The sequence below is a fragment of the Grammomys surdaster genome, unplaced genomic scaffold, assembly GCF_004785775.1.
Source record: "Grammomys surdaster isolate TR1022 unplaced genomic scaffold, NIH_TR_1.0 125146, whole genome shotgun sequence".
Taxonomy (NCBI): domain Eukaryota; kingdom Metazoa; phylum Chordata; class Mammalia; order Rodentia; family Muridae; genus Grammomys; species Grammomys surdaster.
In genome coordinates this window covers 733,875-759,669 of record NW_021620042.1, presented here as the reverse complement: position 1 = coordinate 759,669, position 25,795 = coordinate 733,875, and the positions used below count along the sequence as shown (strand labels likewise).

Here is a 25,795-nt window from a genome sequence, read left to right as displayed (position 1 = left end):
TAATATAACAAGTTACTATAACAAGTTACTGTAACAAGTTAATATAATGAGGGAGTCAAGCACCTGGAAAGAGACCTGGGCCAGGGAAAGTGTGCAGTGCTTTGTGAACAATGTTTTAGAAAGGTACAGCCAAACAAGATGAATCTAGAATCAGAAAACAGCTCAGTTTTTTAAAATAAAGAGCTTTGCTTTTTCCTCCTCGAGACTCAAAAAGGATATAATTTGAAACCATTCGTGCACATTGCAGTGAATCATAACAATCAGTTTTGTATGTGTGTGGAAGGAAAAATGACCTTTGCCTTAGTGATAGTACACTGGGAACCACGGTAATCAAGTCTGAAAGAAGCGTCACCGGTGGGCTTATGTCCATGAGCCCCAGGACCGCCTTGTCTAAACAGTAGGAAGTGATTTAAATTTAAAATTTCAGTGTTAGAGAAATGAAGACATACAAGCTATTGCGTGTAGCTTTTTACTACCGCGCCTTAATTCTAGGAATGGGTGACGCTACCAGCTCCTTCCCAGCGCCCCTTGAGTCCATGGATAAAAGACACAGTTGTTCCTTTTCAACTTGTCTTCTTGACACAATTGCTGTGCGCTACTATCTCTGACTTGGAAAATTGTGCCTTATCAATACTCTTAGCTCCGATTCTCCCACATGCCCTAAACATCAGTTGCTAAACTTCCCTGACCACCTGCCTGTAGGAGCAACTTGTGTGGCCACTCTGTTATGTGATCTCACATGGCTGGTCAACTTTTCACCATCAGAAGCCTGGTGAACTCTCTCTCTCTCCTCCCTTGCATCTCCCTATTACTTCAGGGACCTGGAAGTCCCGCCTGTCCCTTCTGCCCAGCAATTGGCCCATGGCTTTTTTTTTTTTTTTTACTAGCAGATCAAGAACCAATTGGGGAACAGGACCTTAGCACCAAAACCACCCTCACAACAACTTTGGTTCTAAGTTTTAGGAGACTCATGGAAGCAGTTCATCTGTACCTGTCCGGTTAGCTCTGTACGTGTGCCTTTCTTTAGAGCACCAGCTCTGAGAGTATCTGCGATGGTGGGAGATGGGCCCTGCCTTGGGAAAACAGTGCTTAAGTGGAACAGTGGTGTCTGAATTTGAGTTTGTTATTCATGCATCATGTCACAAGTGAAGATGGTACCATTTGTTCCGAGTCCTGTGAGCCCAGTGCTGTACTGAAGGATGGATTGTGGCAAGAGTCTCCAGTTCACCAACATCAGTTCCAAGCATGAAGCTCAGCTTCCATAGCTGGTGAGATCCCAGAGCCAAGACAGTGCTGTGTCTAATGAATACCGAGGCTTGGTAACTGTATTAACATAGAGGGTGATTCAGCTCTCTGTATGCCCGTCCTTCAAAGAATTTACTAAGGCAGTGGTTGTTAGCTGGACTCTTAGAGCCATCATATGCATAAATGTTATGAGGGTGTGGTCTAAGGAGCTAAAGTGCGCGTCTAGTGCTATTTTTTTCTTCTGAAACAGTTTTTGGTGTTCTGATTTTGCCTTCAGTCTTTTCGATAGTTAAGACAGAGTTGTCTTAACTGTTTGATGACTTCCCAAATCAATGTTTCTTTGCTTTAGGTATACAAAAGAATGGCCTGGGAGCTTTAAAATATAAATCAAAGCAAAGCAAAACAAAACAACTTGAAGGCACACACTCTGTGTAAACCCAGCAGTGCCTGATGTCTGGAGACCAGCCACTGTTTGGTCCCAGCTTGTGGTTCACAGCTGAAGTTCTGGGAGAGACTCAGTTCAGTCTTCAGGAAATGGTGGAGTCACAGGTGTTCTGGCTCTGAGGACCAGGCAGGCACTGCATCTCTCTCCCTATAGCCTTGTCCAGACATCTCACCTTCAAATGAAGAAGAAGAGGCACAAGTATGGTCGACACTTACACTTTGCTGTCTGTCTGGTTTTTCAGGAAGGCCTGCTTGGAAAGTTATCACCCACCTAGTGCCCGTCTTCATTGCCTAACTTTCTCCATAGCTTATTGATGTTTGCATGTTCTAGCCCAGGATGGTTTTTTTTTGGTTTCCTCTTCTGATAACATCCCAGAGGCATCTGCCATGTTGGTAGAATTAAAGTATAGATAAATTTGGGGCTGTTTTAAAGTGTGGCCACAGAGCAGTTCTGTCTGAGTGGGATTACTTCCCATTGTCTCTTCACCTAACTGTTGCACTCTCCATTTGCCACCACCATTTAAACTTTGAACAGTACAATGGCAGTAATGCAGCTGGGCCAGCAGTCTGGCAGCAGAGAGTTTTCCAAGGCACATCTGTCAGTTTCCCTGTGCACCCCAGATTCTCTGGAAAGTCCCTGTTTAGCAGGTACAATAGCAGACAAGATTTTCACTAGTAAATGCTTGTCCAAGGCAATTTAATAATTTCTTATTCTGTCTATACATGAGGGGGCAGTGTGACACCATAAAGCAAACAAGCTATTAAATTAGTTTATTTTTATTGGTGTATAGTAATTTCTAGGTGAGATCTCTAGAGTATTCAGGTAAACCCCTTACAGTGTCAGGTTTTCCAGTGTGGACACCAGTGTAAGACACACTGTCACTCACCACATAAGTCTTGTGGTTGAGTATAGTCAGATGAGCAGGCAGTGACTGCAGTGCCTTTTATTTTGTGTTCACATTTCATTCTTTTAAAACTAGGAGCTTGGTTCTTGTCTCCACCTGAGGAGCTGTCGGTTGCTTGCAGTTGCAGCATCTGTCGGGCCGACGTCTTCAGTGTTGTATTTCATGGCTTCATTGAAGGCTGTGAGGCACTTGTGCTGGAGGGGCTTTTAACCTCAGGTCTTGGTTGCCAGGGAAGGTCCGTGATAGCTCACTGCAGTGTGACCTGCCTCTCTTTATGGCACACATATTACTTTGTCCAAAGGAAAACAAATTGCCAAACAAAGAAGCAGCACATTTTAATTAATGTTATTATACCTGATATATGAATGACATTGTAGATAAATCAAAGTGGTAATGTTCTGGTTTTCAGAAATGGAAGAGAAAATTATTAAGAGGGGTGGAAGGTATTAAATAAATTGATGAAATCTATAAAGCATTAAATAAGGAAATTATGAAGAATGTAAATAAGAATCTAGACAGGTAATTGCATAAGCACAGGCTATTTTTAAATGTATAAAAAAGTTTGCAAATGGATGCTTCTGTTTGTGTAGTTGGAAATAAAGATCAAGTCCAGTGTTTTAGCATAAGGATAATCCTTTGTGAACTTGAAGGGTACTTGATGCTTTAATACTGCATCCTGGCCACCATCCTTTGGGATGAAGGGCTGTGATTTGTCTACCCCATGAGAAAAACTATTGTACTTGTTTTCTTTCCAAAAAAAATCTTACTTGAAATACAACAATTCAGTAGTGTTTCAATTTTAGTGAGGTGCTTTATCCTGAAATTTTACGTTAATCTTCTCTGATGTCAAATTCAGAGGGCTGGGTTTTGGCTCTGGCCCATCACTAATGAACCCCAAATCTAATGTGGCTGGATTCTGGTTTGCTGCAGCAGTGGACAGGTCTCACTAATGGATACCCACTGTCATGCTTCTTACCCAATGACAGATTTTTCGGACCTCACCCGATACCACATTGACTGAGCCCATGTGCCTGTCAGCATCACCCCCAAATGCGCCACCACGACAGTCCAAGAGACAAGGGCAGAGGACGAAGAGACCAGTGGCCGTGTACAATCTTTGTCTGGAGCTGGAGGAGGGTAAGATGCTGATTGGGTTTTCTGCTTGGTGCCATGTTGACAGTCACATGCCCTCTGGGAAGTGTGCGGTGCTTCAGTCTCTGTTCTAATTTCTTTCTCTCCTAAGACTGTAATGTTTTAGATTAACAGGGAGGGTGACGCTTTCTGGTCAGGGAGAAAAATGCAAGTTTCTGTTTTATGTTTGTTTTTGTTATGCACAGTTCTTTTTTTATTTTGAAGACAGCTTAAATTTCTTTTTTGGGAGACTTGTGTGACCTCCTGTGAGGTTACATAACCCAGAGACAAATGGAACGAACATTAAAGCAGATCTTTGGTGTGAGGACCTGGTGGAACCAATCCACTGCTAATGTGTCTGGGTTAAAGCCACCGTCACCATTGCTGTGGGGTTTTGGGCATCTGCACTGTACTGAGCCCGGTGGACGGAAGTTCTCTTAGTTATGTCAAAAGCCTGGAGTGGCAGATTGATCTGCCTTTGAAGTTCGGCTGCATGATTAATAATAGCTTCTTCTACTTTTTGTGAGATTACTTCTCTTTTGTCAATTAATTGTTGAGAGAAATTAGGATTTACATCTCTCTCGAGAATATTAAACAGAGACTTAAATTCTTTTATCCAGAGCTTAAAATAAGTTGTTAGCCAGTTAGCATCTCCTAGAAACTTTTGAAAATAATATGAATTAAGTAAACTCTCTCTTTTTCTTTTCAGACTCTTTATTTGTTTTTTTTTATTGGATATATTACATACTTTCAATGTTATCTCCTCTCCCACTCGCCCCCAAAATTCCTTATCCCATACCCATTCCTCCTATTTTTATGAGGGTGTGCTCCCAACAACCTCCCAGTCCCATCTCCCTGCTCTCAAATTCCCCAACACTAGGGAATCCAAACTTTCGGGGACCATGCATGGCCCTCCACTTCCACTGATGTCTGACAAGGCCACCCTAAGCTACCTATACAGGTGGAGACATGAGTCTCTCCCTTTGTGCTCTCAGGCTAGAGATTTAGACTTTGGGATCTCTGGTTGAAACTTTTGATACTCCTTCTAGAAAGGACCAAAGCACCCACACTTTGGTCTTCCTTCTTCTTCTTGAGTTTCATGTGGTCTATGCATTGTGTCTTAGGTATTGTGAGTTTTTGGGCTAATATCCACTTATCAGTCAGTGCATACCATGTGTGTTCTTTTGAGATTGGGTCACCTCACTCAGGATGATATTTTCCAGCTCCATCCATTTGCCTAAGAATTTCATGAACTCGTTGTTTTTAATACCTGAGTAGTACTCCATTGTATAAATGTACCACATTTTCTGCATCCATTCTTCTGTAGAAGGACATCTGGGTTCTTTCCAACTTCTGGCTATTATAAATAAGGCTGCTATGAACATAGTGCAGCATGTGTCCCTGTTGTATGTTGAAACATCTTTTGGATATATGCCCAGGAGTGGTATAGTTGGGTCCTCAGGTAACACTATGTTCAATTTTCTGAGATACCGCCAGACTGCTTTCCACAGTGGTTATACCAGTTTACAATCCCACCAACAATGGAGGAGTGTTCCTCTTTCTCCACATCCTCGCCAACATCTGCTGTCACCTGTGTTTTGAGCTTAGCCATTCTGACTGGTGTGAGGTGGAATCTCAGTGTTGTTTTCATTTGCATTTCCCTGATGACTAGGGATGCTGAACACTTCTTTAGGTGCTTCTCAACCATTCAAGCTTCCTCAGTTGAGAATTCTTTGTTCAGCTCTGTGCTCCATTTTTTAATAGAGTTCTTTGATTGTCTAGAGTCTAATTTCTTCAGTTCTTTGTATACCTTGGATATTAGCCCTTTATCAGATGTAGGGTTGGTGAAGCTCTTTTCCCAATCTGTTGGTTGCCTCTTTGTCCTATTGACTGTGTCCTTTGCTTTACAGAAGCTTTGCAGTTTTATGAGGTCCCATTTGTCAATTCTTGTTCTTAGAGCACAAGTCATTGGTGTTCTGTTCAGGAATTTTTCTCCTGTGCCCATGTGGTCGAGGCTTTTCCCCAATTTCTCTTCTATTAGTTTCAGTGTAGCTGGTTTTATGTGGAGGTCCTTGATCCACTTGGAATTTAGCTTTGTACAAGGAGATAAGTATGGATCAATTTGCATTCTTCTACATGCTGACCTCCAGTTGGACCAGCACCATTTGTTGAAAATGCTGTCTTTTTTCCACTGGATGGTTTTAGCTCCTTTGTCAAAGATCAAGTGACCTTAGGTATGGGGGTTCATTTCTGGGTCTTCTATTCGATTCCATTGATCCTCCTGCCTGTCTCTGTTCCAATACCATGCAGTTTTTATCACTATTGCTTTGTAGTACAGCTTGAAATCAGGAATGGTGATTCCTCCAGAAGTCCTTTTATTGCTGAGAGTAGTTTTCGCAATCCTGGTTTTTTTGTTATTCCAAATGAATTTTAAGATTGCTTTTTCTATGTCTGTGAAGAATTGAGTGGGAATTTTGATGAGGATTGCATTACATCTGTAGATGGCTTTTGGTAAAATAGCCATTTTTATTATATTAATCCTTCCAATCCATGAGCATGGGAGATCTTTCCATCTTCTGAGATCTGTTTCGATTTCTTTCTTCAGGGGCTTGAAGTTCTTGTCATACAGGTCTTTTACTTGCTTGGTTAGATTCACGCCAAGGTATTTTACATTATCTATGACTATTGTGAAGGGTGTCATTTCCCTAATTTCTTTCTCAGCCAGTTTATCTTTTGAGTAAAGGAAGGCTACTGATTTGCTTGAGTTAATTTTATATCCAGCCACTTTGCTAAAGTTGTTTATCAGATTTAGGAGTTCTCTGGTGGAAGTTTTGGGGTCACTTAAATATACTATCATATCATCTGCAGATAGTGAGATTTTGACTTCTTCCTTTCCAATTTGTATCCCTTTGACCTCCTTGTGTTGCCTAATTGCTCTGGCTAGGACTTCCAGTACTATATTGAATAGGTAGGGGGAGAGTGGGCAGCCTTGTTTAGTCCCTGATTTTAGTGGGATTTCTTCAAGTTTCTCTCCATTTAGTTTGATGTTGGCTACTGGTTTGCTGTATATTGCTTTTACTATGTTTAGGTATGGACCTTGAATTCCTGATCTTTCCAAGACTTTTATCATAAAGGGGTGTTGAATTTTGTCAAATGCTTTCTCAGCATCTAGTGAGATGATCATGTGGTTTTTTCTTTGAGTTTGTTTATATAATGGATTACATTGATGGATTTCCATATATTGAACCAACCCTTCATTCCTGGGATAAAGCCTACTTGAACGTGATGGATAATTGTTTTGATGTGTTCTTGGATTCGGTTCGCTAGAATTTTATTGAGTATTTTTGCATCGATGTTCATAAGGGAGATTGGTCTGAAGTTCTCTTTCTTTGTTGGGTCTTTATATGTGGTTTAGGTATGAGCGTAATTGTGACTTCATAGAATGAATTGGGTAGTGTACCTTCTGTTTCTATTTTGTGGAATAGTTTGAGGAGAATTGGTATTAGGTCTTCCTTGAAGGTCTGATAGAATTCTGAACTAAAACTGTCTGGTCCCGGATGTTTTTTTATGGGGAGACTTTTAATGACTCCTTCTATTTCTTTTGGGGTTATGGGACTGTTTAGATGGTTTAACTAATCCTGATTTAACATTGGTAACTGGTATTTTTCTAGAAAATTGTCCACTTCATCCAGATTTTCCAATTTTGTTGAGTATAGGCTTTTGTAGATCTGATGATTTCTTTGAATTTCCCCAGTTTCTGTTGTTATGTCACCCTTTCACTTCTGATTTTATTAATTTGGATACTGTCTCTCTGTCCTCTGATTAGTCTGGCTAGGGTTTATCTATCTTATTGATTTTCTCAAAGAACCAGCTCCTGGTTTTATTAATTCTTTGTATAGTTCTTTTTGTTTCTATTTGGTTGATTTCAGCCCTGAGTTTGATTATTTCCTGCCGTCTACTTCTCTTGGGTGTATCAGATTCTTTTTGTTCTAGGGCTTTCAGGTGCCTTGTCAAGCTGCTAGTGTAAACTCCCTCCAGTTTTTTTTTTTTTTTTTTTTTTTTTTTTGTATGCACTTAGAGCTATGAATTTTCTTGTCAGCACTGCTTTCATTGTATCCCATAGGTTTTGGTATGATGTGTCATCATTTTCATTAAATTCTAAAACGTGTTTAATTTCTTTCTTTATTTCTTCCCTGACCAGATTATCAATGAGTAGGGTGTTGTTCAGTTTCCATGTGAATGTGGGCTTTCCATTGTCTTTGCCATTATTGAAGACCAGCCTTAGACCATGGTGATCTGATAGGATGCAAGGGATTATTTCAATTTTTTTTTTAATCTGTTGAGGCCTGTTTTGTGCCCGGTTATATGGTCTATTTTGGAGAAGGTACCATGAGGTGCTGAGAAAAAGGTATATTCTTTTGTTTTAGGATGAAAATGTTCTATAGATATCTGTTAAGTCCATTTGGTTCATAACTTCTGTTAGTTTCACTGTATCTCTGTTTAGTTTCTGTTTCCATGATTTATCCATTGCTGAGAGTGGGGTGTTGAAGTCTCCCAATATTATTGTGTGAGGTGCAATGTGTGTTTTGAGCTTTAGTAAGGTTTCTTTTATGAAAGTGGGTGCTCTTGCATTCGGTGCATAGATATTCAGAATTGAGAGTTCATGTTGGTTGACTTTTCCTTTGACAAGTATGAAATGACCTTCCTTTCCTTTTTGATAGCTTTAAGTTGAAATTCCATTTTATTGGATATTAGAACGGCTACTCCCGCTTGTTTCTTTGGGCCATTTGCTTGAAAAATTGTTTTCCAACCTTTTAGTCTAAGGTAGTGTCTGTCTTTGTGGCTGAAGTGGGTTTTCTGTATGCAGCAAAAAGCTGGGTCCTGTTTGTATATCCAGTCCGTTAGCCTATGACTTTTTATTGAGGAATTGAGTCCACTGATGTTAAGAGATATTAAGGAGAGGGTGTTGTTGCTTCCTGTCATTTTTGCTAATAGTGGAAGCATTGTTTATGTGGCTATCTTCTTTTGGGTTTGTTGGAAGGGGATTATTTTCTTGCTCTTTCTAGGGTATAGTTGCCCTCTTCATATTAGAGCTTTCCTGCTATTATCCTTTGTAGTGCTGGGTTTGTGGAAAGATACTGTGTAAATTTGGTTTTGTTGTGGAATATCTTGGTTTCTCCATCTATGGTAATTGAGAGTTTTGCTGGGTAAAGTAGCTTGGGCTGGCATTTATGTTCTCTTAGGGTTTGTATAACATCTGTCCAGGATCTTCTGGCTTTTACAGTATCTGGTGAGAAGTCTGGTGTAATTCTTATAGGTCTGCCTTTATATGTTACTTGGCCTTTTTCCCTTACTGCTTTTAAAATTCTTTCTTTGTTTTGTGCATTTTGTGTTTTGACTATTATGTGACCGGAGCTATTTCTTTTCTGATCTAGTCTATTTGGCATTCTGTAGGTTTCTTGTATGATTATGGGATTATGGTTATTCTCATTCCTTAGGTTAGGGAAGTTTTCTTCTATAATTTTGTTGAAGATATTTATTGGCCCTTTAAGTTGGGAATCTTCACTCTCTTCTATACTTATTATCCTTAGGTTTTGTCTTCTCATTGTTTCCTGGATTTCCTGGATGTTTTGTGTTAAGAACTTTGAGCATTTTGTGGGTTTTTTGACAGTTGTGTCAATATTTTCTATGGTGTCTTCTGTACCTTAGATTCTTTCTTCTATCTCTTGTATTTTGTTGGTGATGCTTGTATCTATGACTTCTGATTTCTTTCTTAGGTTTTCTATCTCCAGGGTAGTTGCCCTTTGTGATTTCTTTATTGTTTCTACTCCCATTTTTATGTCCTGGATGGTTTTGTTCAATTCCTTCTCCTGTTTGTTGTTTGTGTTTTCTTGTAATTCTTTAAGGGATTTTTGTGTTTCCTCTTTAAATGCTTCTACCTGTTTACCTGTGTTCTCATATTTTTTGAGAATGTTGTTTATGTCCTTCTTAAAGTCCTCTATCATCATCATTCGAAGTGATTTTAGATCTGGTTTTTGCTTTCCTGTTGATATGGGGAGTTCAGCACTTTCTAACATGGGAGAACTAGGTTCTGATGATGGCAAGAGCCTTGGGTTGCTGGTGCTTGTATTCTTGCGTTTGCCTTTCGCCATCTGGATCTCCTTTGTGCTACTTGTGCTGTCTCTGACTGGGGCCTGTCTTTCCTATTATCTAGGTTGTGTCAGAACTGTTTGGGATGGGTTTTGCTGCTGGGGTTAGAGCTGAGGCTCAAGATTTCTCGGTGCTCAGGTGGAGACCTGAAGGAACCTGTGCTCCAGGCCAGGAGTGAATTCCTGGGTTCCAGTGGGTCCCAGTTACTCCCTGTTTGGGGCAGGTCTTGCCGCCTCCTTCCCTAGGATACTGCTCAGGTTAGAGCTCCTGGGCGCCCCGCTTCCTCTGGATTCTGTGAAATTGGGTGCAGAGCTGATTCCTGGGATCTGCTGAGCGGGCCCAGACCGGAAAGAACCTGCGCTCTGGGCCAGGAGTGAATTCGTGGGTCCCAGTGTGTCCCAGTTACTTCCTGTTTGGGGCGGGTGTTGCTGTCACTTTACCTGAGAAGCTGCCTGAGTTAAATCTCCCGGGAGGCCCTCTTCCTCTGGGTTTTGTGAAGTTGAGTACAGAGCTGCCGCCTGAGATCTGCTCTGTGCTCGGGCCCAGACCGGAAGTCCAAGTCCTTAAATCTTTGTAATCTTTTTTAATACGTGAGGTTGTATTGATTGGGAGCAAATTACAATACCTACATCATAAACACAAAGAAAAGTATCTATTGGTTCATTCAAGGAGCTGATGACTGACTTCAACTGACTGTAGGTATATTCCGAAAGATCCAGAATGCCCCAGTTCATAAGACTGGGGGCATGGGCTCTTCTTAGTTCTTTTTGAATTGCTCCATGTGCACATATGACAGAAATATAGCTAGATTGTATTTTCCTGGAGAAATGCATGTATCATTTTCTACAGAGAGAGAGAGAGAGAGAGAGAGAGAGAGAGAGAGAGAGAGAGAGAATGAATGTGAGTTCAAGGTCTGTCATTCTGTAACCTATCTTTTGAGGAGTCTTTTCTTGAATTTGGAACTCAAGGATTGGTGGCCTTAAACTCTGTGGTGCTCCCCATGTCTGTGCTGGTGTCTTCAGTTCTAGGATCACTGCTGGTGTCTTCAGTTCTAGGATCACTGGCCTGTATGCCAGGCTCAGCTTTTCATGTCAGTTGTGGGGATCCACATTCCAGTCTTCAGCTTATGCAGCAGGAACTTTATGGATGAGGCCGTCTCCCCAGCTTCCAGAAGTTCTCTGTAGACCTGCTTTCCACTGTGATCCCAACTGTGTTTACCCCCACCCTTTGTCTCACTTTCATTCTTTGTCAACAGAGTTGCTAATAAGGAGTAAAACTGACTGGTTTGAGTTTCACCTTCTCCTGTGTCTCACCTGTCCTGGTAGAAGTGTTAATAAACAGTGAAACAAGCAAATGTCAGAAGGTAGGAGGAGAAGAAATAACATGTCACAGAGAGCTACCCAATGGCCTTCAGGGAAAACAGAACTGGCTGTTCCATAGTGGAGGTGATCAGAGTCAGGCATTTGTCTGAAAATATATCTACATTCTACTATTCTTAGGGATAAAATTTTATCTTAACAAGTCTACAGAGGTGCTACCTCTGTGCTAAGCTTCTAAATGATTATTAATGACTGAGGAATGTCTGTTAGCAGTATTCACATCTTTGATGGAAAACTCAAGGTGCCACATAGAATATGTTGCTCCTAAGTTTTAGGTAATATATTTCTTCCTCAGTGCCAGGCAAATACTCTGCCAAGGAACCACAATCACTACTGATGTTAGACTTCTTAAATGTTACTTCATTTTTCTGTCTTATGTTTACTTTCATGATGTTTAATTACATGCTATTTTATTTTATTTTTTTACTTTATGCCTTTGTTATTTCTTTTTGGCAACAACCTTGACTTTTCTCTTTCTCTATTTATTCATTTGAGATAATTTTTTTTTCATAAAATATATTCTCATTATGGTTTTTCTTCCCCCCAACTCCTCCCAGATCCCACCCATTTCCCACTCACCCAGGCCTCTTTAGAAAATTACTAATGTAAGACAAGATGAAATAACTCACTTGTTTATCCTTGCTGCCAGAACTGAGAGTGCCTTCTAAACCATCTAGTTTTCAACTTCATGAAGGTTCAACACCAGTTAACAATATTCTTTAGCATTATCACAGTGGTCCCTTCCTGTGTTTTAGCTGACTTTGCTTAAAATGTAGTATGAGTCTGCTAGAATATTTTAATGTGACAATGTCTATGTTCTCCTTGCCTCATAGAATAAGGTAAATTTGACGTCATAAAATCTAGAATAAATAGTTTTTGTTTAAATGGTAGATAGGTTTTTTTTTTTTCTTTCAGGATTTGAGGGGAAGATTTGAATGAGCGAGATTACTTGTGCTTTAGTCATAGGCTTGGTATCTGAGTGAAGATCCTTTGGTACATTTGTCTGTGTTGAGCCAGCGAGTCAGTGTTGAAGAATGCTTAGCTGGGTTGGATTTAGCATCCATGTGAAGGTCACTATGAGAAGTCAGCAGACCTGCATGGGGTGATGCCTTAGACAGTGTCTTAGTGTTTTAATGCTGTGAACAGACAGCACAACCAAGGCAACTCTTATAAGGACAACATTTAATTGGGGCTGGCTTACAGGTTCAGAGGTTTAGTCCATTATCATCAAGGGAGGAACATGGCAGCATGCAGGCAGGCATGGTACAGGAGTAGCTGAGAGTTCTACATCTTCATCTGAAGGCTGCTAGCAGATTACTGGCTTTCAGGCAGCTAGGATGAGGGTCTTAAAGCCCACACCCACAGTGACACACCTACTCCAACAGGGCCATACCTCCTAATAGTGCCACTCCCTGAGCTGAGCATATGTAAACCATCACAGACAGTCCCCAAAGCATAGAACCCCACCTTGAAGCAACACCACCTTCTTCAGTCTGACATGGTTTGGATGTCACTTCCAGGTTGAAAATTGATCACACTGTGCATAGCACAGTTGAGCTTGGTTATAGAGTGATTTTGATATAAGTAATAAAAAGCAATTGAAAACAATTTTTTGTTGTATATGATTAAATGACATTCAATTTATTTGAAAAGGAACTTAAAATTCTAGTTATTTCCTTAAAGCTTGTTACTATTGTGAGTGGAAGCGAGAATAGTATCTAGTTCTCTTAACTAAAACAGCTATTCAGTGTTACGAAGTGCTCGCCTTTTATAGGGCTACACACTGCTCATTTTCCTACAGCCTTTAGTAATCCCTTGAACATGAAAGGCTTGTCAGTTTGCCTGCGTCTGTTACAGAGTAGCAAAATCTGAGGTGGGTTTCTCAGCGCTTTTCTTCCTCTCATTGTCCTGTTTCTTGGTTTTGTTTCCTCAGAACTAGTACTGTGGTAACCGAAGCAGCTAAGGCTGTGACAGGCGGTTCCGGTTCTGCTGTTCCTGTGTTATAAGGAGGGACTGCTGTGTTCTCTGTAGCCACTGTGTTCTCTGTAGTTCCTTTTAACATGGAGGGAAGTTTGTGAGCCTGCTTGAGATGAAAGTGACCTCTCTTGTGTTCCTTTCAAGGCGGGGGAATAAAGAAGTAATGATTTGAAGAACAAGGAGAGAGGGCTACCATCTGAGTTTTGACTGAGTTCCTCCTTCATACCAGGTCTCATTTTAAAGAGAACTAGACATTTATGGGGCTAGTTGTTATATGCATCTTCCTGAATATAATTAGATATTCTGTGCTTGTCTTCTGTGCATGATATAGCAGTTTACTTCTTTAGGCAAGTTAAAAATATGATTTAGAATCATCTGAAAGCCAATTGGCAGGATATAACATTCTCTTCTGTTGGTCAATTGGCAGGATATAACATTCTCTGCTGTTGCTCTGTCTTGGGTATCCTCAGGTTGGCACTTTTAACATTTGGATGGCAAACGTGTTAACTGCAGCACATTTTGTTGAACGTGTGTTATTGTAGTCCTGCAGTGTGGTGGAAAGTGTGAAGGGGAAGCAGAGACAGAGAAGCAGAGGGGAGTGAGCATATGCTGTAGAGGGAGAGGCAGATAGAGGAGACGCCTGGTGCTTTCTTCTTGTGCTTTGAGGGAATGCATCCTTATCTGGATCAACCTCTTGACTGCAGAGCAGGACAGAAGGGTCACTCAGAGGTCGTTTCAGCCACCATTCAGTGCCATGTGTCAGCAATGGACACTAAAAATGGTAATGGATCTGAATTTAGCCAACCAAGGTAGATTGAGAGAATCGATCTTGAGTCCGAGGCATGAGCAAGAAAAGAGAAGATGAGGAAGTGGTCTGCTAAATGTAGATTTTTCAGGGTAAACTCAGAGTCTTAAGTATGATAGGGAAGTATTCTGTGATAAATTATAAAATTGTGAACCTTATTAACTGTTGAGGTTTTGTCCTTCATTCGTGGCTTTTATGGCAGTGGATGCTGAATTGGAATTAATGTCACACTCCTCACAAAACCTTCTATGAAAGTTGTCATGTGCACTGCTCGTAGGCTCAAGCTGATGCATTACTCATAGTCAGGGTCTATCTGCCGCTGAAGGAGATGGAGGCAGTCGCTGGTTCTGTGCTTGGCAAACCCAACTGTTCCTTCTAAATAGTGCTCCTACGGCCAAGACAATTCCAGTTCAGAAGAGTGAGAGGGATATTAAGTGGTTGTCAGCGAAGGAGGGGAATTGTGATCTGGAAAGACCATGGAAAGAGAAGTATTAAATGCCAAAGTGTTACGTCTTAATAGAGAAAAAATAGTCCTCAAACTCACAGACGAGGTGAAACTCACCTTTTCTGGATGCATTTTAAAGATTTAATTAAAATATAACTGTACCATTTCCTCATTTAAACCTTTTCTGTACCCTTCCCCCTCCACAAACTCAGGAGACCTCCCACTTCTAAGCATTGCTGTTATATACACATACATGAATAAGTATGTAAACATGACCTGCTGAGTCCATGCAGTCTTGCTTGCATGTGTGTTTCTAAGGACAAACACATGGTAGTAAGTAGATAAGCAGTCAGGGGTCAAGTCCTTGGGAAAGACTCATTCTTATTTCTCAGCAATTGTTTGTTAATCATCTATAGCTTTTCATGTAGGGGTGAGATTTCTCCCATGTATATTGGCATGTCAGCTGGTGCTGAAATTGTCCAGAACTCTTAACTCTCTCTTTTATAACTTGTCCACCATGATCAATAGGCTCAACCCAGTGCAGGGAGGCCACTACTGCACAAAGATGTCAGGGATACTTGATTGATCCCTGTGTCTCCCAAGAGAATATCCGTCTAAAGCCCGTTTCTACGATGTGCTTTTGACAGGGAGTTGTGGCAGGGTGACAAGAGTCTTCCCCAGAATGTTAGGAGAGTACTTCCAACAGTTTGAGAAGTAGAAGCACCCGAAAACCATGGTTGGCAGGCATCATCACTTTTATCCTGCGTCTGTTGACTTTCCTTGTGGACATTTCTGATCAGCTTCAGAGACTCTAAGCTACCCATGTGGGACCAGGCCTCCATCTTGGGGTTGGAAATGGTTCTTCTCGCCATTTTTGTAAAATTGTTCAAACTGACATTGCAGCAGTGGGCTCTGGGTACTGACTTCCCGAGTGGGGGCTTTTACCACCCCTCAGAGCATACCTTGGTTCTTCGGTGTAGAATTATTATGTTGTAACGCTGAGTCTGAGACTGGGCCCAAAATATGGCAGTCCACATAGACCGATGACTTCGTAACTCATTTTTACAGTGATAGGATCGATGAGTTAGGAAAGGCAGCTAGAAGCTCCTGGGCTGGAATTGAATTGTGGCGTGTGATACATCATGCATGCAACCGCCTCTGTGTGGGCGGTTCCTCCAAAGCCTGCTGTGAGCTCAGCCCGCTAATACGAGTGACAAAGCAAAAGGCAACTTCTCCAACTTCCTGTGTAGCCTCGACTGTGCCTCTGTGTGGGATGAACAGTGTCCCTTTTCTTGGGAGAACAACAACAAAAAAAAGAGGGTATTTAATACCTTTAAAAACCACGTAGCCACACTGGGGTGAAAGTGAGGCTGTGGCAGGTAACCAACCATATAGAAGAAAGTCTCCCCGTGAGCGAGCTCTTTCTTCACTTTCTAATAGCTTTTATTTTAATTTCTAGTTCTGAATTCAAGCAGCTGCCACTCTCTTCTTAGGCCTCTTAGAGTCTTGCAGCGTAGGAGGTAGTCGAGCTGTCTAAGAAACAGCTTTTCAAACCAACCGCAGGATTGTTTATCCTGAATGAAATAGAATTTTTGAGGCTGTCAAGAGTGACTGATTTGAAGTGTTTTCTTTGAGAGAGAAAGACGAGCAGATATCTTAAAGGGGAAGGTATTATGCCAATGTGGCCAATTCCGAATTATTTACATTGCTAAGACATCCCATAAGGACCCAGAAGAAGCCTGGCAGAGCAGAAGGCTGTGCTTGCAACTAAGGCAGCCCAGCGACCCATACTGCTGCCTCATATCCCCCCCCCCCCCCTGCTGTTAAGGAAAAGAGGAGTGTGGGGTTTGGCTTTAAGCTGTGGTGCCATGGCTGGGCCTTGACTCCCTTCTGTGAGCCTGTTTGTAGGGGAGTACAGTGTCACCTTTGGATGTTAAATTTTTTTTTTTCTTTGAGCCTGTTCAAATGAAGATTTTTGTTGCATTTTGGGTCTATGAATATTTTCTAGGCTGCACATTTGGGTCTATGAATATTTTCTAGGCTGCACAGGGCTTTTTATTTGTGAAATGTAATTGTTATCATGATTTTATTTTTCTCTTTGGTTCATAATAGGAACCATAGTTATTTGACTTTATTTATTATCTTCTTTTATAAAACCCAAGATTTTTATATACTCTTTTCTTAAACATGTTAATAGTTTATGGAGAACTATGCCACAGAGTTGAGGAATAATGCTGTAATGGTTAATTATCATACTGCTCGACAGATGATGCTTTTCCCAATATTTTCTAAGGTTAGGGATGCCTCACAACGAACTGCAGTAGTTTGTATCTCTCTGAAATAAAGGAATTGGGACACAGAGGTGAGTAGCTCTTTTAGAGCCCACAGCTGTTGTCGACAGTCTGGCTCTCGGACTTCATTACTGTGTGACATGCTGAACAGTAGCACAGGCAGAGCCTCACAGTAACTATAAAAATCTTTATACCCCATCCTCACCCAACAGTGAATGAATGAATGAATAGGAAACTGGAAGAGACACTCCTTTAAAAGAAACATTGTTTAAATACACAACAATCATAGAAATCTAGCAATGTAATCAGCTCTGACAATGGTTATCTCAAGGGCTTGAGAATCTGGTAATTGTGTTTTTATTGTTTTTTTATAGTAATCACTTGTTATAACACATGACGTATACATGTGTATACAAAACAACATGCAAACAGTTATGCAAATAGATGTCTCAGCTTTCCTTTCCATTTCATGTTTTCTGTGCTGAGTATCAGCCTAAGATTTTGAAGTAGGAGGACCAGAAAGCCTAGCCTTGGAGTGATGGTGGGGTGTCCCTGTCGGTGTGCTCAGCTCTCTAGCCCTGGAGTGATGGTGGGGTGTCCCTGTCGGTGTGCTCAGCTCTCTAGCCCTGGAGTGATGGTGGGGTGTCCCTGTTAGTGTGCTCAGCTCTCTAGCCCTGCAGTGATGGTGGGATGTCCCTGTCGGTGTGGTGAGCTCTCTCTGTTCAGTGTTTTTCTTATTGCCAGGCCACACTGTACCCTCCTTCTTCCCTCTTGCCCTTCACCACTGTTCACATTGCTCCTGTATTTTGGTTCTGTGACTGGAGATACTTGGGTAGCAGAGAGTTTTTGTTGATTGGTAGACTTAAGTTTGTGTTTAAATGAACCTGGAGTCCCTGGCCTCCCCTTGATGCCTTTTATGGCCTCAGCAAATTCATGCTGACATGGTTTTTGTGAAACACAGTTAAGTTCCAGTGTGTAGTGGCTGCTCAGGAATTTTAGATTCGGTTTTATTTGTGGCCTAATACATGAAATACATCCATTGGTGTGCTTTCAAAGAAAATGTGATTTGGTCTTTTGAATGATTTTTATCTATCATAGTGCTTAGGACTGTTGATGGCTAACTCCTTTGTTTGGTAATTGCTGGTAATTAACATTTGGTATGACAGAAAAAGCGAGGATCAGAGAACAGGTGCATGGCTGGAAGTCTTAGCAGCTTTACCGTTACACCTGTGGTTCTCAACTCGAGGGTCATGACCACTTCGGGGATTGAATATCAAATCTGTATAGAAGATACTTACATCGCCGTTCATAAGAGTAGCAAAGTTACAGTTGTGAAATAGCAATGAAATAATTTTATGGTTGGGTGGAGGTCGAGGTATTAAAGGGTCATGGCATTAGGAAAGTTTAAACCATTGGTCTGTACTGTCTCAGTGGGCCTAAAGTTTGTGTTCTATGCACAGTGCTCTCAATTTCCTGAAGTGTCAAAGTGCTAGGTATCATGGGAGTCCATGTGAGGTTTCACTGTTTCCCTTTGGTTTCTAAGGATAATGATTCATGGCTGTTGCATGGTTTTACTTGTTGGTGAAGGTAGAAATCTCACTCTCCTCAAAAAATGCTGAGGATTGTAATCATGATAAGAAATACTCCACTTTGCAGGCTAGACAGTTTGGGGTGACTTCTGTTGACTGGACTGGCCTTTCTTCTACTTGAATTGCTGCAGACTTCCATTGACCTTTGCAAGTGGGAGAGATGGGGCCTTGAGCTGTAACCCAATGCCTGCTAACTTCTGATAATGGGGTCCATTTTGGTCGTTGTTATTTTTTGTTAGTTTGTTTTGTTATGGCTTAATTAGAATACAGCTGATTCCCTCGTCCTCTTTCCCCAGTGTATAAATTTGGCATGTTTTAGCTGCCCAATAGCTTTCTCAGGCAAGTATTGTGATTAACTTTTTCCTTTGTTTTTGAAGTTTTTAAATTTAAAATATTACATCACTTCCCCTCCCTTTCCTCCTACCAGCCCCTCCCATGTCTCCTCCTTTGAGAGTAGAATAAATGCCTTGATTAGTCCACAGCAGTCTGGCACTAATGATCCTTCAGTTTGCGGCTGGGGAGCTGACTCTCCTCTGACTCCTTAGGTTTTGAGGAGAGGTTCAGACCTTTATGTAGTATTGTTTGATATTTTTGGGATTAGAGGGTGAGAGTCCCCTTTCCTAGAGGTGACTTCAGATACAGAAATGGCATTGCCAGTAAGAATGAAGTATCCTCCTAAAGTTGTTGTTGCCAAGCTGTGTGTTACTAAGCTGTAGTAGTTTCCTTTTTGACTTCCCTTATTTCTTGAGAGCAAAACGACATGGAAAGAGCAGTGTCTGGTCTCCTGTGATAAGGTGTCATTACGTGAAGTTGCAGTGTCACTAAGAAAGAGGGACTGGGGTTGGGAGGGGCTGGAAGAACCTGGGGCCTTGCACATGCTAAGCCTGTGCTGGGCTGTGCATCCACAGCTCGTACCCCACTTCTGACTCTGGACTCCTTGGGTGCCTATGTCAGATCCTTCTGCTTTAGCCTGAGAGTATCTGAGAGTACAGGTGTCGGCCATCACATCAGGCTAGGCACACTCCTTCCACTAGGACACTGTCGCTTGGGTCTCACAGTTAGCTCTGTTTCTTTTCTGGGAATCTGTCAGGGTTACTTTCCCCCATACTTCCTCCTTCTAACCTAAGATGTAGAGTTTCCTGAGTAAAGGAGTTTTCTGTCATTGTTCATGAGAAGAAAGACTTTTTGAAGTAAAGTTGGATTCGAGTTTTCTAGGAAGATCATTGGTTCATTCACATTTAATAACGTCTATCGTTAAACTGAATTTTCCAACCAATTTTTAAAAAACGAAGTCTCTACTTAAGGAATGGGATATGTGTTTACATACACTTTTCCAGGAAAGAGAAACTAATTAGTAAGGTAATACAGTTTTTCTGGTGTAGGTGTTTTAGTTTGTTTGATTGTTTAGTTTTTTGAGACATGGTTTCTCTGTGTAGCCCTGGCTGTCTGGGAACTCTCTCTGTAGACCAGGCTGGCCTTGAACTCACAGAGATCCAACTGCCTCTGCCTCCTAAATGGTGGGATTAAAGGCGTGCAACACTACCACCTGGGTGGTGTAGGGCTTGATGGAGGTGTAATAAATACGTGGCCTCAGAGTTCTGAAAGAATAATTTTAATTTCTGTCTTGCTTCTGATGCTTTCCTTGTATAGGTCTTGCGTATTTGCCTCTCTTGACGGCGAGTCATAAAATGCTGCAGTTCTTTGGCCATTTCAGTCTTGTCTGACTAGCATATGGGCGGCTGGAAGAGGAGCACTAGCATTTCCCTGGTTTGTAGGTGTTAATTGGATTTTGGATCTGCTGTACTCCTTCCCAGCCTTGCTGCCTGCAGCCTCTCTGCTGGGTACTGCTCTTTCCTGTGTGCCCTCGTTTCTTGTGGAGGAAGCCATGATACTCTGACAGCCCGATTCTGTGGTGAGCGGTGAGGGAACCTCCTGACTTTGTTGGACAACAGAGGAGTGGGCAGCTTGGCAGAAAACAGTCTTAGTTGATATAGCGTGCGCATGCGTGCAGGTGTGTGCGGGTGTATGTGTGTGTGGGGGCACACATGCGTTCGTGTATTCTTCAGGGTGTCTAAGGGTAACAGACCCATGTCCCTTTCGAAGCAACAGTAAGCTGTAGCAATCCATTCTGGAGTCCCAGTCCTTACTCAGAATTGGAGTTGAAGAATGTTCCACGCTCCACAGAATTCACATTCAGTATTCAGAAACCAGCCAGTAAGTTGATGTGCTCTCAAGACCTGGGCAGGAGAGTAAACTGTGTGTGACTGATCCTTCCACGTCATTTCCTATCCGTCACTAGTACCCGTGGGCTTGTATTGACTGTAGTGAGAAGTGGCCCTGTCTTGCCCCCAGTACTTTACTTTATGTGTCCTCTGTCAGTCCTCAAACTGAGTTGTTGACCCCATGCCGTCTGCCATGCTGGCTAATTGCTCCATACGCACAGGTTTGCCTCTGCAGCCATCTTCACATTTGCTGCTGAGCCTGGCGTATCTGTGTGAGATAGACAGTAGCACTTTGAGCTGGGGAGGGAAAATGTACAGTTTGGCATGTTATAGTTTTTGCCAGTTCATGTAGCAGCACATACTAGTTTTGGTAAAATCTACCAACCCAGATCTTACTTAAATGATCTAGAAGTTATGTCAAGACATGGAAATGAAGTTCTGACAGTCGGGCCCACAGCGCTTTCCAATACCCTCTGTGTGTCCTGGGTAACATTTCAGAGGAAAGGCCACTGTGGTGTGGTAGCTGTTTGTGAGTTACGACTTTGTCAACATATAAGCTCTCAGCTACTGCTTCAATACCATACATGCTTGCCTGCCTGCCTTCTGCCTGCTTCCTGCTGCCTGCCTGCCTGCCTTCTGCCTGCTCCCTGCCTGCCTTCTGCCTGCTTCCTGCTGCCTGCCTGCCTGCCTGCCTGCTGCTGCTGCCTGCCGCCTGCTACCTGCCTGCCTGCTGCCTGCTGCCTGCTGCCTGCTGCCTGCCGCCTGCTACCTGCCTGCCTGCTGCCTGCTGCCTGCCTGCTGTCTGCCTGCCTGCTGCCTGCCTGTTTCCTGCCTGCCTGCTGCCTGCCTGCTGCCTGCCTGCTGCCTGCCTCCCTGCCTGCCTGCCACCTGCTGCCTGCTGCCTGCTGCCTGCTGCCTGCTGCCTGCTGCCTGCTGCCTGCCTGCCTGCTGCCTTGCTCCTCTCCATGATGGCTAGGAACTCAGTCTCTGAAACTGAGCAAGCTCCAATGAAATGCTCTCTTTTATAAGTTCCCTTGGTCGCAGTAATAGGGTAGTATTTAAGACTTCATGGCCTTCCTTCAAAACTATTCTTTGTGATATTAAAGAGAATATTGTCCTTTATTTGCTGCAAGTTGTGTATGTATATCTGTGGTGGGGTGGTGATGCTACAGGGGTGTAAATGTATGAAATGTGACCACCCTGTACCTGATTGCAGAACTTTTTTTCTTGTTCTTGCTACATGGTGGGGTCTGAGTGGAGCATGTCGAAGCCCGCCATTAGAGTTGAGTTTTCCTTCACCCTCCCTTGTCTTTGCTGAGTTCTGCAGACTTGAGAGCCCGAAAGTCTCCTGGATCCAATCTCTGGATCATCTTGCTCCTTGTAATCCCTGCAGTGACATCTTTGCAGCCGCAGGTGGATTCAGATGCCCTAGTGTTGCAGAGTCCTTTTTTCTGCCCCTGCCCCCACACTGCAGCCAAATCCAACTACTCTGCAAACTGCCAAACTCTCAGCTGTCTTCCAGCCCTGAGGTTTCTCTCCCAGAGCTCTGTTCTCTGAGAGTCTGGCAGTAATTTCTCCTTATTTCTGTTGCATGTCTCCCACATGTCTTCCAGCCCTCCCACTGTCAGGTTTTAACACTCGTTATTCCTGAGTCTCAAAGCTCCTTGAGAGAGGCCCATTATGCAAATGCCACCTTTTGCTCTGTTTATTATCAGCTGTCTCCCATGCTAAATGTGAGCACCTTTGGGCTGGGACAGATGTTTTAACTGTAAAGTCTCGTCCATAATGTGCCTGGTGAGTAGTCAGAAGGGCAGGAAATAGGAGATATTTGTGGTCAGGAAGAGAGGCCTTGAGAAAGAGCAACAGCTAGCCAGTCTTGTGAGGAGAATACATTGAAAATTTTAGATCCCCTATTCTCTGCTCATTCTTGGAGGTGACTTTCATGTCCATGATTTTTCTTGTAGCAGAAAGTCTATTGCATTACCTCAAGTCGCTTGATTTTTTTCTGGCAACACACTTTGCTTGTAAAGAGTTACCAAGCTACAGACATGGTTTCCACCCTCAAAACATATATGATGGGAGTTGGGTAGCAGGCTAGACTAGCTTGTGAAACCATTGTGTGGCAGCAGAATGCCAAATTGATACTGCTTTAGTTGAGAGAGGAGAGTGTACAAACATGTGTTGGCAAATGTTTGGTGGAGGTTAGGTTTAAGTTGGGTGTTGCCTGTTGTCTTGGTGACTGTTCAAAATAAAAGTTTGCTAGTATCATTTTTGCTCTTTTTATTCACAAGATTGCTTGTAGATGCCCAGGAAAGGGTAGCTGACACCTGAAGGTGGAGCTTATCTTACTAAAAGAAGTGAGAGACGAAAATGATCAGAGCCTGGCTGGGGCTGGGGCCCTGTGGTAGAGCGCTCACAGGGTTGGGGTTGGGGCAGTGTGGTAGAGAGGTCACATGGTGTGCCCTGGACCTAGGTTCCACTCATAGCAAATGATCAATAAGGTGTCTGGATAAGGTCCTAGTTCTGAATTATAAATTAATCTCACAAGATGTAAAGTTCATGCTTTAGAAATCACTGAATGCACGGGCTTAGACTGAGAACTGGATAACTTAACTACTTGTAAACACAATGATCTGACTCCATCCCAGAACACATAGTGAAAGAAACAATCTAGGCATGCTGGCATATGTTTGAAAGTCCAGGGCAGGGCAGGGCAGGGCAAGCGTAGAATGGTGGATCCCCTGGCTTCCTGGCCTTCCAGCATAGACTATTTGTTGAATTTCAGGCCAGTGGAGGTCTGTCCCAAAGGGGAGAAAGACTCCTGAGAACACCTGTGCTTGGCCTCCGTCTTCCACATACAAATGTTGTGAACAGAAGTTTGGGAAATGGTTATAAGCCTAACAATGTACAAAATGGTTGTGATTCAGGTTTTTTCCTGTATACAGTGATTTTTGCCCAGTAGACAGCCTCATTCCTGAACAGGGATGGGGAGAGGGATGTTGCATGCTGGGAAAGCGGAGCGAGGTGTCTTCATCTGATCAGTCTGCAAACATTCCCATCCACCCATGTTATTCTCACCTGAGGGCTCAGATTGCCACTGTTTGGCAGACAGGAAGACAGTTCTCTTAATAGAATGTGGTTCAGCACGCTGAAAGACAGTTTGTGCTGTCAGTCTGCCTGAGGAAAGGATTAGAGGCAGTGTAAATGAGCTTCTGTAGCTGGTGGTAAGAACACCCCAGGCGTGCTTTTAAAGTAAGACCTCTGCTCTTAGGCTCCTCAGACCTGCTTCTCATCCTCAGCCTCTCCCTGGTGGGAAGGAGCCTGGAGGTGGCTGGTCCCAGACCCTCCACAGCCACTTCTGCTGTGTTAGATGCTGCCTAGGTGTCAATGAATGACCCTGGAGGAATGGCAGTGTAGGTGGCATTGGCCACCTAAAGCCAGGAAACCTGACTGTGTGTATCCCTCTCACTGCCTGCTCTGCACCAGGAGCTGCCAACCTGGGCTCTTGTAAATGAACTCACATTGGTAGCCATTCTGAAGGTCAGTTGTGCTGAGGGCTCTTTGATCTTTGTGGTAGCCAGACCCCTGTCAAGAAGCCAATTAAGGGGTAAGGTGAGGAGTTCTATAGACTCACAGTTTGAAGGGATACACACAGTTCCTCTTGGTGGTGTGAAAAACCAGGTGGTGGGAGCATCTCTTAGGCTCAGGTGGTGGGAGCCCCTCTTAGGTTCAGGTGGTCGGAGCCCCTCTTAGGTTCATTGTATCCCCCATCAGAAAGTAAGGATAGGAAGGGAAGTCAGCCAGACCATAAAACCTCAAGAGCAGGCCCCAGCCATCTGTTTCCTCTCCAGCAAGGCTTCCCCTCTTAAAAGTTCTATAACCTTTCAAGACAGCTTCAAACACACAAACATATTTGCAGGAGAGAAACTATTGCCTCCTCTTTCTGGTCTTGTGTATAGTCCAGGCTAGCTTGGATTCACTGTGTACATAGCCCAGGCTGGATATCTACATGAATTCCTGGCCTCGAGCCTGGAGTGCTGATGCAGTTGACTACCACCATTCCCAGCCAAGTCCCCTCAGCTTTGTAGAGCTCAGGACACAATGCATCCTCATGTGTAGAAGACAAATGGAGTTGAGCTTTCTAAGCACAGGAAGAGGAAGTCCTTTTTTCAGAAGCTGTGTTTGGTTCATTTGCCTCTAAGTTGGCCCTATTGCTGGGACAGTTGCATGTTTGTGCAGAAGAGCTATTGAAAAAGTGACTTGGTGGAAAGAAAAAAATAAGCAATATTCTAGAATATTCTAGAATTTGTGTGGAGGACAGGACTTTGCAAGGAGGTGCAGCCCAGGGAGAGGACCTGCTCAGTCTAGTGTGCCCTACTTTGTCTGCAGGGCTCTAAGGATGGGTACTCATGGAGCTGTTTCCCTCAACTGGCCTTGTTACATGATGCTCCCAGCTTCTATAAACACACTGGAATTCCAGTGTCTCCCCAGGCATCTCTCCCTAGTCCCTTATTTCTGATGCTCACTGCCCTAATCTAGCTTTTCCAGATCTCTTTTCTAAGGCACACTTACTTAGCCTTAGCTCTGAGTCGGGTCAGGAGTCAGTAAGATTGATTTTCTGCACTCACTTTTCAAAAATAATATCCTGAGAACTAGCCTGAGCTACCCTACTCAGGGCCCAGGATTTTTCTCGTGCTTCGTTTTGGGAGGAACTGTACTTTTTCTGAGATGGTTTTCTGAGAGTGAGTTCTCTTCCGATCCCGGCATTTGTGTGCATTCTGGGCCTCAGATTCAGGATGGGAAACTGTGTGGGTTCAGGACACTTGCAGCTTTTGTTGGCTGGGGTTGTGGACCTCCATTTGCTCTTGTGGCAGCGTTGGACAATTTTTATGACCTATCACCAGGAAAATCTAGTTTCCGTAGAACTGCTTCCTCCGCAAGTCACCTGGGGAGTCAATATAAGTTCTCTGGGCAGAAAGGGCTGTGCCCAGTGCCATTCCAGTGATTCTGGGAGAAGCCGGGCGCATCATGTAAGCGAGAAGGGCAGTTGAGGGAAACAGCTGCTTTTGCAAGCTCTTTTCTGCGTTTTTCATTTTCTACACAAGCTGATAAGATGTACAAGGGATGGTAAACGTAGTTTGTAAGATGTATAAATCACGCAGCTCACTTAGGACCCGCATTAGCTGTGGTTTACATTCATCCCTGCACTTAC

General features: G+C 43.0%; 1 protein-coding gene across 1 annotated transcript in view; it reads left to right on the top strand.

Annotated features, from left to right (window-relative positions):
- Arhgap10 (Rho GTPase activating protein 10) overlaps positions 1–25,795 on the top strand; it is a 196,862-nt gene that overhangs the window by 142,857 nt on the left and 28,210 nt on the right. The window contains exon 20 of the mRNA XM_028785172.1: positions 3,581–3,731. Coding sequence (XP_028641005.1) covers positions 3,581–3,731 — 151 coding nt within the window. The remainder of the gene's footprint in view (positions 1–3,580; positions 3,732–25,795) is intronic.